General features: G+C 47.5%; 1 protein-coding gene across 1 annotated transcript; it reads right to left on the bottom strand.

Annotated features, from left to right (window-relative positions):
* Positions 1-700: 700 nt before the first annotated feature.
* On the bottom strand, positions 701-12,625 carry MRRF (mitochondrial ribosome recycling factor). The gene is made up of 6 exons (XM_009084816.1): positions 12,426-12,625; positions 12,003-12,158; positions 10,655-10,773; positions 7,860-7,951; positions 2,308-2,467; positions 701-864 (listed from the first exon to the last, which is right to left on the bottom strand). The coding sequence occupies exons 1-6, from the start codon at positions 12,598-12,600 to the stop codon at positions 787-789; spliced, it is 780 nt and encodes a 259-aa protein (XP_009083064.1). The 5' UTR covers positions 12,601-12,625; the 3' UTR covers positions 701-786.
* Positions 12,626-13,057: the final 432 nt, after the last annotated feature.

Here is a 13,057-nt window from a genome sequence, read left to right as displayed (position 1 = left end):
CAAATCCTTCATCCTCCTCCCCCTCCCCACGGCACACAAACTAACTTTTTGGGAGTTGTTTATTTAAGGAGTGCAGAGCACTTGGTGCTCTTTGAACCCAAATGCCTTGGGAGCAGGGCTGGGGGCTGCCACCACCTTCCCTCCTCCTACACGGCCGAGGCTGCAGCCAGGCCGTTTGCTGCCATTGGCAAGTATCTGCTGGTAGTGAGGAGCTGAGCTGTGGGATGTGCTCAGGACCCTCAACTGGTGCTGAGCTCCCTCATCCCTTCCTGATGGCCATGGTGCCAGCAGCTGCTGGCCATGGCACAAGGCAAATGCTTCCTTTGGGATGTGTGAACCCAAAGGAATACATCAACCAGGAACTAGCTGTCCCAAGGCTGCTCTTCCACATCTCATTTTTACTTTATTTCAAGCAAAAATAAATGCTGAGGCTTGCAGCAGGACAGTGCAGGTTCCCCTCATTGCTGGCAGTGCAGAACACAAATGGCACAAGTCCTTCCTCTGTGCCTCAGCTTCCATGTGGCAGCCCTGCCAGCAGCCTGCAGTCCTCCTTCCTGATATTTTATTTTTCATCTCAGTTCATCAAATTCTGTTCCCACCTGGATAAAGAACAGTGAGGAGTGTTCCCCCCTCCCTCCAGCACACCCCAGGGTGGGCAATGGGAACAGCCAAGGCACAGAGCCACCTCTGCACATCCTTGAGGCTGCTGCCTCTGGGCACAGACAGGTGCTGGGACATGTGGCAGTCCGTTCTGTTCGAGGGGGAGTGTGCCCATTGGGATGGTGTTTATCCAAGCAGCTCCTTGGTCTTCACTGCCAGCAGCTTGTCCATCTCTGCAGAAGCTTCATCTGCCATTTGCTGGATCTGTGGTGACACAGTACAAGTCAGAGTCACACGTGAGGTGATGCCAGAGTGTAAAGGGAAAGGACTGACTGGATCACCCTCCACAACAAAGCCCAAAGTCCCAGTAAAACCCAAACAGTGCTGGGGCAGTAACTGGTTCTTCCTGGGTCTTTCCACCAGCCCTCAGGAACACTGTGCCTGTGCTGCATCTGTACAGCGAGAGCAGGTGCTGCTTAAAGGCTCTGAAAAGAGAGACACACACACAAACTCCTGGCTGAGCTTCACAAGTGACTTGGTCAGGTACTTATGATATATGTAGGGGAGGGCAGAGACAAAGAACTGCTGGTGACCTCCTGCAGCCTTCCCAGGATTAGAACAAACAGGTGAGAGGAGGAGTGCAGCCTTAGTGCACACCAGGAATTCACACATCAATTAACTATTTATTTCTGGAAAAAAGAAGTAAAATGATGATTGCTCGATCCCTGCCCAGGGATCAGCTCCCCTGGTAACATGGGATGGACATGGCAAGTGTGTAAACAGGACCAAACCAGGCAGGCACTTATTTGAGTGAGAGCAGGTAAAGGCTGGAGCACACCAGGGGCTATGCATTGGTGATTAAGATGTGCTGATTCTCAAGGTCTGACAATGACCTTTCTTCATGCTGAAATATTTGGGTACAAGCAAAAATTTGACTCGAGACACCACCTCTACCCATGCAGCAAACCATCTGTCTGCTCTGGGAGAGCTGCTTCCCAACAGGATTCGGTTACAATGGCATGGCCATTTTTCCTGCTTGCACAAGCTCTCTGTATATCGATGTTTATTTTTGTGAGCACACAGGGAACTGTCCCAGAGCATTTGCAATGTATCTAACTTTAGCTGTTAATAAACAAACATCTAAGAAGTAATGGCCTGCCTTCAGAGGCGTCAATTCAGCAGAACACTTAGGCTTGTGCCTGAGTTTATGCCCAAGTAATTGACTTTTAGTGACATCTGCTCTTAGGGAATTAGGCATGTGCTTAAGTATTTTCCTGAATTGGAGCCAAAAACTCGGAACAGAGATAATCTTGCTAGCCTTTTCATTAATAACAACTGCAGCAATCCTCATTAACACCAGCTGTTTGCAGTGGCCAGGCACTGGGTGAGTGGTGGTACAGCCAGGGACGTGGCTCCCTAAATTCAGCTGGTTTGTGCAACAATCCCTTGTAGTACAAAAGCGTTTGGGGAATTTTTCTTTCCTGTGTCAGCTTACAATGGTTCATATCATAAATTTGGCTTTGAGATTGAAGCCCCAAATCTCACAAAGAAAGCAAATACAAAAGCCACTGCTGATTCCAAAAATTCAGCCCAGGGCCACCTATTCCCCTGCTGGGCTCTCAGTGCTGGAGATTTGTCAGCAAGGGCTGGGACAAACACTACTGAGCTGTGAGACACCATGACATGGCAGAAGAAAAGAAAAATTACCTGCTTTTCTAGCAGCCAGATGGTATCTTCTGACACTTTGCTCTTGAACTTCTTTACTTGGTTGATGCTTTTGCTTCGCACCTTTCTCAGGGCCTCTTTGGACTTGTTGGTGGACTGCTTGGCAAGCTTGGCTAGGCTCTCCCTGTGTTCTCTTGTGACCCTGGGAGCAAGGGAAGGAGGAAAACAGTGTCATGTGTAGCACAGCCAGACTTATTTTCTGGAATGGACTTGGGGTAAATGACTGATCCTCTCCAACTGGTGCTGCCCTGCCCAGGGACACCCAAAAGCTGCTGGTGTTAGACAGAGCTCACCCTGTGTAGTGGCACTGTGTCCCAGGGCAGAGGGACTGAACAGCTCAGGGCATGGTTTTATCTGTTTTGGTCCACCTGAGTGAACTGTCCACGCCTGGACAGCATTCCCAGGACAGCACACCCCAGGGAAGCAAGTCCTGAGCCTAGGATGGAAACTTTCCAGCCTGGCCCTAAGCTGGGGAACTTGGACTGAATCTTACTTGGTTTATAGTTGTTGCTGCAGTGCCTGAAAGTCATGCTGAAATGTTCAGACTTTCCTTTCTTCCTGCTGCCAAAGCATGTGTGGGAAAGAGGGAAAATCCAGCTTCAGACCTGAGAGATGGAGCTGAAAAGTTTAATCCTGCAAAGCTGGGAGGAAACCTCTGTTCCTGAAACTCTGATTCGTCTCCCTGCAACTGAAGATCCTGAACTGTGGACCTGGAAGCTACAGCGCTTATGTTTCACTCAACCTTATTCCAGCTCATTATGAACAGGATAACATGAACACCCAGTTGGACAAGAGGATACTGCTGGACATGGTCAGCCACAGGTAACTCGATCCAAGAAAACTTCAGCTTCACCTTTCCCTGATGCAGGGCCACTTACCACTGTGGTGCCACAAGGAAATCCTCAACTTCCCATCCCAAACTAGAAACTGCAGGTGATGATGGGACCTGGCCACCTGAAAAAGTTTCAGGAATGGCTAACATGTCCCCTCAGCTCTGGTAATGCTCCAGCACCTACAGCTGATCACTGTCAACTGCTAGTGCTTAACTTAAGTATTTTCATGTCTATTGGAGTTTCCAGACTGCCTGGAGAAGGAAAACCCCAGTGCACTGCCTGAGACCCACTAGCAGGGGAGCACTCACCCGCTCATTGGAGATATGGCAAAATAAACACTTCTCAGGAGTATTTAGAAACTGGCTGCAGCAGCCTAGGCCACCAAAACACTGAGGCCAGGACTCTTCCTGCAGAGCTGGAGACACGTGGGCCAAGGGCTCTGTCCCACTGTGGGTGTGTTACAGGGAGGCTCTGGGGCACGGTCGGACCCTCAGCCCAGCAGGTCACCCGTGCTCTGGTCCCTTCCCTGCAGTCAGGTCTCTCACAGCAGATGTCTGCAGAGGCACTGGCCTTCTGCCAGTTTACTTCACAGTGCCAGAGGAACAGGCTTCCCAGAACTGGTTAGCAATTACAGGAATTTGGGATCCCTAGGAAAGCTGACAGACCCAGAGAGCAGCACCCCAAGGCACCCTGCCTGGCCTGTCTCCTTCCTGCCAGGCACTGCTGGAGGGAGATGGCCACGGAACATCACAGAATATCCTGAGTTGGAAGAGACAACAAGGATCATCAAAATCCAACACCTGGCCCTGCTACAACCCCACCACATGCCCGAGAGCATTGTCCAAATGCTCCGTGAGCTCTGTCAGCCTTGGGGCTGTGACCACTGCTCTGGGGAGCTGTTCAGTGCCCAAACACCTCTGAGGGAAGAACCTCTGCTTAATATCCAACCTAAGTCATCACACGTGGCAGGAGGCTTCTGGTCAGCACAGCTTGAGTCTGGCCTGGATGCCTGATTAGGGCTAAGCAGGGATCCCTGTGCTTTCCCTGCACCCCAACACTGATGCCCCTGGGACATCTCGTGTTCGACCTCCCCGGCCAGAGACCCCGTGGCACACGCAGAGCCGCCGCAGCCAGCTCACAGGCAGAGGTCTGCCTGGGGTCAGATTCTCAGGCAGCTTTTCGGGGGGTGGGGAGTCAATCCTGGCTGCTCAGCCTGGAGGAGGGAGCTGGGAATCTCTCCTGCGGGGCGGCAGGGGCTGCCCAGCTGCGGGAGCCCGAGCTCGGCCGCAGCCAGTTGTGCCGAGGGTATCACTCGCCTGCCCGAGGCTGCTGCGCCTTGAAGGAAATGTTTTTGTTTATGCAGCGCTGCCAGATTTCCTCTGCTTCTTGGCACGGGGTCACAGCTTTCATGCCTCCTTGTCTGTCTTTATTAACACCAATTTCTTTTTATCACCGCGCAGTGCCGGGGAGTTTCTCAGCGGGTTTTATGTTCCAGCCAGACTGTGTGTAAATTCTCAGCAATGCTACCAACGATGCCAGAAACGGACACTTTTCCAAGCAGATGCTGTTTCTGGTTAAGGAATCCATCAACACGAGCCAGGCCCATGGTTTCTAAGGACAGCTGTTCAATTCTGCCCCCAGATCTGGGACTTCTGAGCTGTTCTTAGGTATGTTTTCTTTTCTGTCTAGTAACCACTGCCCCTACCCGCTCTTTAAAGCCAAAACAAGCGTGAAGTGAACTTGGGGAAGAGGAGCCACAGGGGGGAATGAGGACAATGTCCCTGTCCATCACCCCTGCTGCCCTCCCCTGCAGCTCTCGGAGCAGTGGGCTCAATCCCTGCTGCTCCCTGGGGGACCAGGACAGAGCTGGTGACTGACGTGTCAGGGGGTCACAAACACATCCCACCCCAAGGGTAACAGTTCTATTTCTCCTTCCCCAGCTCTGTGGTTAAGCACTGCAGTCCTCAGTGTCCCATCCCATGTGGCAGTGCAGACCTACAGAGAGCACAACACGGCTTGTCTCAACACAGGACTCCTATCCGGATAAGAGCAATTTCTGTATCACAAACACTAGGAATTTCCTGTGAAGGAGAAGGATCAGTTCAAGGAAAGCAGGCTTAGCTAAATACTCTGCATTCATAATTGCAGATAAACACAGGGTGCAACGTTTATTGCTCAATAAAACGCGAGAGACTCCCGACGATGAGTGACCGCAGCTCAGAACAGCTCTGGTGTGCTTTCAAGTGAAATTTTTTGGGTCCTTTCTCCCCATAGTAGGTATCTTTGCATATTTCTTAAAGGGCAAATGGGAAAAAAAAGCTCACAATGAGTCATTAAACTTTCAAATGAGTCATCTGGCTTTCAGTAAAGCATGTGTAAAAATATTACTGATTTACAAACAATATCCAGCGTAACACAATGGGTCCAAAAAAGATGAATCTAAAAATGAGGCAATACCATAAAAGACACAAGGTCAGGTCAAATTCGGCCAAGAGATCAACCAATACAAGCGTTCCCATGGCTGGTTCTCCGTTATTTTTTATTTTTAAACCCTCAGAGGCTGCTTTTTACACAAATAAATATTGCCTATGCAGTGCTAGCCACACAAACAGGCCAAAGCCTTGGGGAGCAGAGGGATCCTGGCAGGCAGCAGAAGTAAACACCAACCATACCAGTGATTTTTTTTTAGCTGTTAAAACTGCAATGCAAAACCTAAACTGATATAATAAATACTGAAAAGCAAACTCCATTTTTAAATGCTCAGTTGAAACACCCTGAAGCACAGATGGAGCTGTACAAGGCAAACTATGACACATGTGTGTCCAGCTGACAGGTCAGAGTAAAAAGTGGTTTTAATAACAGGTCAGGACAACTTGGGTTTGGTTGTACTGTGCCTCCCTTCATGAAAAAACCAATTCCTGCAGAAACAGTATGAATACTGTCTCTTCATTTTGGATTTGTTGCTCATTTTGCACACCAGACAATTTTGGCAATTTCACTGCATCTGTCTGTCCTATATTCTTTCATAAACTGTTGGAAATAAGGAAAAATTTGGAAAATTTTAAATAGTAAATGAAAGATAAAATATTGAAGAGAAGATTCTCGCAGAATTTGGTTATTTCTGCCTCCTCCTTCACATTAGAAAGTTTTAAAAGGCTGGAACTGCCTGCTTGTCTTCTTGCTAAGTGGATGAAACTCTGAACAAACCACTTGTGTAACCAGAGAGCAAAAGGGCCTCGAAGTGCCAGTGAGGGCAGACCCACAGGAACAGCTTCCAAGCCAAAAACCTAACTTGGAGCTCCCTGGGCTCCCGAGCAGTTGGGGGGAAGGGACCAGGAGCTGCAACCCTGAAACACCAGAGGAGCACAGGAGCTCACCAGGCAGAGCTTCCCTGGGAAGAGAAGACTTGTTGTCACTCTGCAGCCCCACAGAAGATAGTGACAGACTGTACACATTTGTTTAAAAACACAGTATTTTGTTCAAGCTTGGGATTTGCAGTTTTGGAGTTTCCTCCCCTGCAATTCATATTCAAGGATGACCCAAGTGCCCATTAACAATCAAACCACTGTACAGCAACCTGGGAGCCTCAGCAATTATGAAGATAATGGTGCCCTCCTCCTCCTCTGCCTCCTCTCCTGAGGAATGGGGGAAGGGCAGGGAGCACAGGGAAAGAAAATCAGCAAATAGAATGGTAATGTCATTCCCTCTCACCGACAGCAACGGAAAGCTGCAATTAGACTTCTCTGATCAAAATGCTGGGTAAAATTCCATAGAATTCTTACAGGAGGTCTAAAGCACAAGAAATACTTGGTTTATCTTTACTAAGAAGTCACCTGCTTGTGCAAGGCAGTGCATGTGCAAGGGGTTTGTGCACAGAGGCAGCATGTGGAGCTGTCCTCACCCTGTGTGGGAGCTGTTTTGTCTTTACCCCAGGATGTGAGCAGCCCAAAGGCATGCTAAGCAATCATGAGGATTGCTTCTCCTGATCAAAACTGGAGCATTGATGCAGCAGCACCTCTTGCCTTGTCCAAGGGCTGGGAGCCACCTGTGATAAGTGAGGGAAGTGAGCAGCCCTCAGCCAGGGACAGCCTGCTTTTCCATCAGCCCTACACCAGAATTTCCAACCAACCATCAGTTACACAATGTACATATTATACAGAAGTGGGGAGGATTTTTCAGTCAAAGCTATCCATTTCCTGCCTTTTTTCCACCACTTCATTTTAGTGCTCTCTGCAGCAAGGTGCTACTCACCCCTAATATTACTGGTCCACTCCTGCCTTACTGATGCTCTATGCTGGTGAAACTCCAGGACTTTAGAGCAGGGCAGCAAAGGCTCAGCCCCTGAATTACAGCAATACAGCTTCAAAAGCCTTTGGCTCTCTCCTGCGAAGTGCTGTAGCCAGCTAGGACCAAGTTTCCTCTGCAGGGTCGAAGTGCTGTAGCCAGCTAGGACCAAGCTTACTCTGCAGGGCGAAGATGAATAAGACCAACCATCAGATGCCAAGATGTGGTGACTTACGGCTCAGACACTTGGAAGAGGTTCCACCAGATGCTTTTAGGGGCTTAGATTTTTTTCCTGAACTACAGCTATTTGGAAAGCAGCTGGATTACAGCAATCAGGCATGCTCACCCTCTGAAGGGCACTCAGGGCAACCTACTGTGTTATCTTGCAAGATGATGAACTCGTGCATCAATACTCACTTCGGAACTGGCACCCGAATCACCGTCCCGTCCACCTCTGGGTTCAGGTTCATGCCACTCTCCCTTATAGCCTTTGTAGCTGCAGCTGTGCTCTGTAAAACAGATCAAACGGTAAAGGGAATTAGGAAATAATCATTCCCATATGCCAGAACTCTGTCAATAGTTGGCAATCCATCTCCATGGAACATGGAAACATTTACTTCTGTTACCAGTAAGATCAGGAAGTTACATTGGTGCAGAGAGCTTTGATCAAACCGAATGGGAAACTATGGCCGCTCGTATCGGGGTAGGGGGGCACACAGGGGGAGAGGGGAAGGCAAGCAACAACAAAAGAAAACTGTTTTGCTTCTTTGAAACTATTTGAATGGTTTGAGGCAAGGCAGAGTGAAACCGCAATAAATTCCCAAGGCAGAGCCTGACTGTGGCGAAGGAGATGAAAGATTCTGAGCATTTAAAAATTCCAGCTGAATGCTTCCCACTAGAAATCACCCAGTGCCAATTTAGAAATGTTAACGAACTTAACCACTTCAGCACTACAACCTGACCACAGGACAGCCGGGCAGTAGCAGAGAAATAGTGTCTGTGCCCAGCTCTGTGTTTATTTTACAGCTTATTACTGAGGATTAACTTCTCAAAAGTCCCCTGCACTGGCTGACACTGATTTGCTTGAAAGGTGGGTGGCAGGGCACAGGTTGTACCTGTACAGAGCTTTGGGGTTAAAGCAGAGTTTGTCCAGGAGCCCCCTGTGCACTCTGCCAGATCACTTCATTCTTGACATTGACAGTGACAAGCCTGAGTGAGTTTGAATTCTCATGGCACTTGTGTGGCATTTCCTACCAGGCACGATGCTATTTCTGATGCTCTTTGCCATCATTAACTTTAGCTCCAGGCTGCTGCAGTATTTATGTAGTTCACACAGTATTTATGAAGCTCAGCTTTTGTCAACTGAGGCAAAACTAAAGCTCTGCAGATTTGTTCAGGTCCCTGACGAAATAAATGCTCTGCTGGTGTTCTGTCAGAGACAACTGCTGTCCTCTGAAACTACAAGGGCAGAGCAAATGCAACCAAAATGATCTCAGCATGTTAGGAATGTAAATGGGTTATTCTATGGACAGTGTTTGCTCTGTAGGAAAGAAGCACTCAGTAAAAATGGTGTTGTTTAACATAGAAATTGGAGGACATAGAAGAAGGGGAAAATATTGAGAGGAAGGGGAAAACATTGCAATATATCCCCCATCCTCTGGCAGCCTGTGAGAAAAATAACCATACTTAAAAAACCAGTCTTGTTTCATTTTATAACTCTTGGGTAAACAGATTTTGGCCCTGCAAGTCCTTTTCTATGATTATTTTATTTCTCAGACTCTTCAGGCAATTTTATTTGCTTCGCAATGTCATGAAGTACTGACTATATGCTGTAAATAATGACATCAATAATCGTGTCTGTAGTGGTTTAAAAGAGTTCAATCTATCCACAGAACAGTTATGGTATAAAACAACTCCATTGAGAGAAACAGTTCCAGCTCTAGTTCAAGAGACAAGTGGTCCTTTGGCTTAGAAAGCAAACGTAGGCAATGTTATAGAGAGGATATTTAATTTCTCACATGCCAATTTCTCAGCCTGAGCTCCTGCTTGGACACAGGCTGAGTCATGGAGTGACTTCCCTGGCCCTCTCAGCACCAGCACTCCGCAGGACCTCGGCGCACTCGCTGATGAGGAGCCTCCATTCTTCAGAGCTTTACACACGCTGGATGCACTTTAAGAAACACTTAGGCATCGAGTGCCTTATACTGACCTCCTCTGAGACTTTGCTGACTTAATTAATTGGGGAAAGCCTTTGCAAAATAAATAAGAGATAAGCCTTGGCAAACCTCCAGACCTGGTGCAGGATGAACAGCTAACCTTGTGCTCACTCCTGCTCCCATCTGCCTGGCTCTATCTATGCTGCAGGGATCACAAGGGCTTGAGCCCAAGGTGAGATTTGGATTTGCTGCCTCGTTTAGGGGCAAGGCTCCTGCAGAAAATTAAGGGAACTTGTCTCTCACAGAGTGTAAGTCAAAGCATCTAATTAAGGTTCTGACCTGCAAGCGCTGCCAGGGGAGGAGCTCACCAACCCCAGCAGTGACAGCACTTAGCACAGGCCAGCTCAGTCCCACCAGGGAGGCTCCATCAGCAGCTGCTCCCATGAGCTCTCTGGTGTGTCACCAGCCCTGATGATAAGTAAGCAAGTTTTAGAGGTGTTTGGTGTCACCAGCACAAATTCCAGTTACGCATCTGGTTCTGTGTGTGGCCATGTCTTCACAAGGAACTGAAATAAATACACAAGGCAGATGCAGCCATGTGTGTAGTTCAGGTGAGTGTGTGTGTGCTCAAGACTGATGGGTGCCATAAATACATGTGAAATGGGGAGAGCTGGCAGGGCACAATGAATCCAGACACCCAGTCTGACATGTTTAGTGTCACTGCAGATCCAACTGACAGGAAAGCAGTCCCCAAAGCAAAGTCCTCATGCTGTGGCACTCAGTGGATACAACCCTGTGAGCAATCACAGCATGTAACTCTCCTCTGACCCTGCACTGCTGCAGGTGAGCTGCAGGGCTGGGGAGTTGCTCACCCCATGCTGTCAGCAGCAAAAGACTTCTGTTCTGTGTCAGTGTGAAGTGACACACAGTGCAGCCAGTGCTCCAGCCCTGCCACATTTGACTGATTTTGTCTGAATGTTCCTTTGCTCAGCATCACCCTGTTTGTTCCCATGGCAATTATCTCCCCTCGCAAAGCCTTGGGTAAGGTGTCCTTACCTCTGGAAAATTGATCATGTTCACTACAATGAGCTGTGGTGACTTCTGTGAGATCTGCCCCAGCTGGTTCAGAGGAAACTTCCCATCTTTTGTCATCACAGTGATGTGATCCAGGGCCCCTCAAAAGAACCAAGCACAGGGAGTTTCAGTATGATACAGCAGTTTAGCAATGCTGAAGCAAAATGCATCCACAGTGTCCCATTTCCCTTCTGCTATGCAAAATATAGAGGCTACACAGGAAAAAAACATGTTTATTCAGACTTCAGGTGCTGTTTGTGTTCAGGCATCCCCTGTGTATTTGCAAGCTAAATATTTCAAAGCTACTCTAAAGCACAAAAACATGAAAACAAAACTCGTTTGTTTTTGCTACTAGAATAGGAAAACTAAGCAGGATTGTTAAGAATTAAAAGGAAATCATTATTTTTTTTTAATTCTTAGTGCTTAAATAAAATCAAAATGTTGCTATAAAAATCAAGACAAATATTGTCTTTAACTTAGCAGTGCTCTCTTAAACTCCTCTTTTTTTCCCAGGTCCCCAGAGGGGTGTTGTACACTGCCTAATTTAAAGTATTCAGTTTCTCCCTAAGCCATTCTTAATCTGCTCTCTAGTTTCTGCTGCAAAATGTTAACAGGCCAAAAGGCACATGGGACAGGAGGTACTTTATCAGTGCAATTAAAAAAATACCTACGGTTAAAATAAATAGTTAAGAGACTTAACTACGTTTTCCAACTCCATTAAAGACAGGAGTGCCCCTGCCAGAGCTGGGGTGGTGAATGACTCTAGTTTGGTCATTGTTTAATGTTAAGTTTTATCCCTGAAACTTGATACAGTTACAAATGTGTAGGTTCAGAGTGCTATAGGAACTGCAGCTTAGTCAAATACATTCCGAGTTCTTCCTAGAACACAAAATTCACTAACTGAACAAGGCTTGTACAGGCCACTACCCACAAAGATGCACAGCAAAAAGAAGTTTGTATGTGCCAGACACCAGCCTGATGGCAATTCCAAAAGGCCAATTTAATGGCAATTGGATTTTTCCTGCCCTACTGCACCGTTAGCTGACAACCTGCTTCTCCATCACATCTGCAAACAGTTCAGTTAGACAATTCTGACATCTCCCACTTACCAAAGCTATTTCCAGGAAGCTATTAACAAAAATGGATTCTTCCTGGTCAAGCTCAGGGTGAAGAAAGCCTTTAGTAGGGGATGTCAAGGTTGAAGCAATTGGGTGCCCAGTGAGTAACTCCAGAGAGAGAAAATCAACTTTGAAAACATCTGAGTTCTCTGTTACTAGGATTTGTATCCTTATTCACAGGCTACAGAGCATCAGACAAGGAAGTTACCAACCTGGTGAGGTTCTGACACTGAGATTTCTGCTGAAATCTTCTTTCAGAGCTTCTATGACTGCCTGGAAGTCTTCATTGGTTTCCTCCAGATTGATAATATCCTCAACTAGGGCAGCACTGATGTTCACTTTGGCTTGGCTCTGCCCTTTACCTTTAGCTGCAGGTTACAAAAAAAAATTAATTTCTATTTCTGACAAGTTAGTTGTTACATTTGAAAGTAAAAAGATAATATCAAAGTCTCTGTCAGGTTCAGTATTGATATATATTGACATATATATTGATATATAAGTATTGATAAACTAAAGTATATTTTAATGAGTAAATGCCCAGCACCTGGGCATGTTGGCCTACATATATATATATATATTTATGTATAATATACAGAAGGGGGTTGCAAAACCAGGCAAGAAGCAGCTGTTTTTACATTTTTTGGTAGCCAGCTGTCTGCTCAGCAGCATCTGATGGACACACTGCCTGCAGCCATCCAGGAGCAGGGCAGAGCAGCCTGTGGGAGCCTGTGGCAGTGCCCTGGTCACCGTGAACGACGAATGACGCAGCTGGGACGGGAGAAGACGGAGGCATCTTAGTGCCAGAGCCATCACTCACAGCTCCTCTCTGACCCACCTGGAAAAGAGAAAGGCAGGTGGGTTACTTGGTGTGCTAAGAACAAATGGATTCAGGTCCTAGTGGTGCAAGGTGACAGCTCAGTGACGTGGGCAGCAGGTCTGGGTGCCTGCAGTGACCGGTGGGCAAATGGAAGGGGTGAAGGGGCTACTAGCCCATGCCCATGATATTGGTGTGGCCTTTGCACATCTGTCCAGCTGGGCACAGGCCTCTGTCACAAAACCCACAGCTGGTGAGCAGGAACAGCTCACTGCAGTATCAGCTGGGCAGAAACTTTAATATCTGTCATACAAGGTTTGACACCCCCTGAGCTCCCCCAGACTCAAAGGGTTTATTCCTTCTTTCGGGGTTCTGGGGCACTAGTGCTGCTGCATTCTGCTGCACTCAGAGCTGCAGGAACACAGACGGGACTCGGTCCGGGGGAGCCAAGAG

The sequence above is a fragment of the Acanthisitta chloris genome, unplaced genomic scaffold (assembly GCF_000695815.1).
Source record: "Acanthisitta chloris isolate BGI_N310 unplaced genomic scaffold, ASM69581v1 scaffold11401, whole genome shotgun sequence".
NCBI lineage: Eukaryota > Metazoa > Chordata > Aves > Passeriformes > Acanthisittidae > Acanthisitta > Acanthisitta chloris.
The sequence above is the reverse complement of the archived record's forward strand: the minus strand, read 5'-3'. Positions and strand labels throughout refer to the sequence as shown.

Coding starts and splice junctions, on each gene's coding strand:
- MRRF (XM_009084816.1), bottom strand. CDS start 12,600: ATGGCTCTGGCACTAAGATGCCTCCGTCTTCTCCCGTCCCAGCTGCGT. Junction 2,468..7,859: donor ATTCGGGTGCCAGTTCCGAA/GTGAGTATTGAT, acceptor CCTTGCTCCCAG/GGTCACAAGAGAACACAGGG. Junction 865..2,307: donor TCTGGCTGCTAGAAAAGCAG/GTAATTTTTCTT, acceptor GTGTCACCACAG/ATCCAGCAAATGGCAGATGA.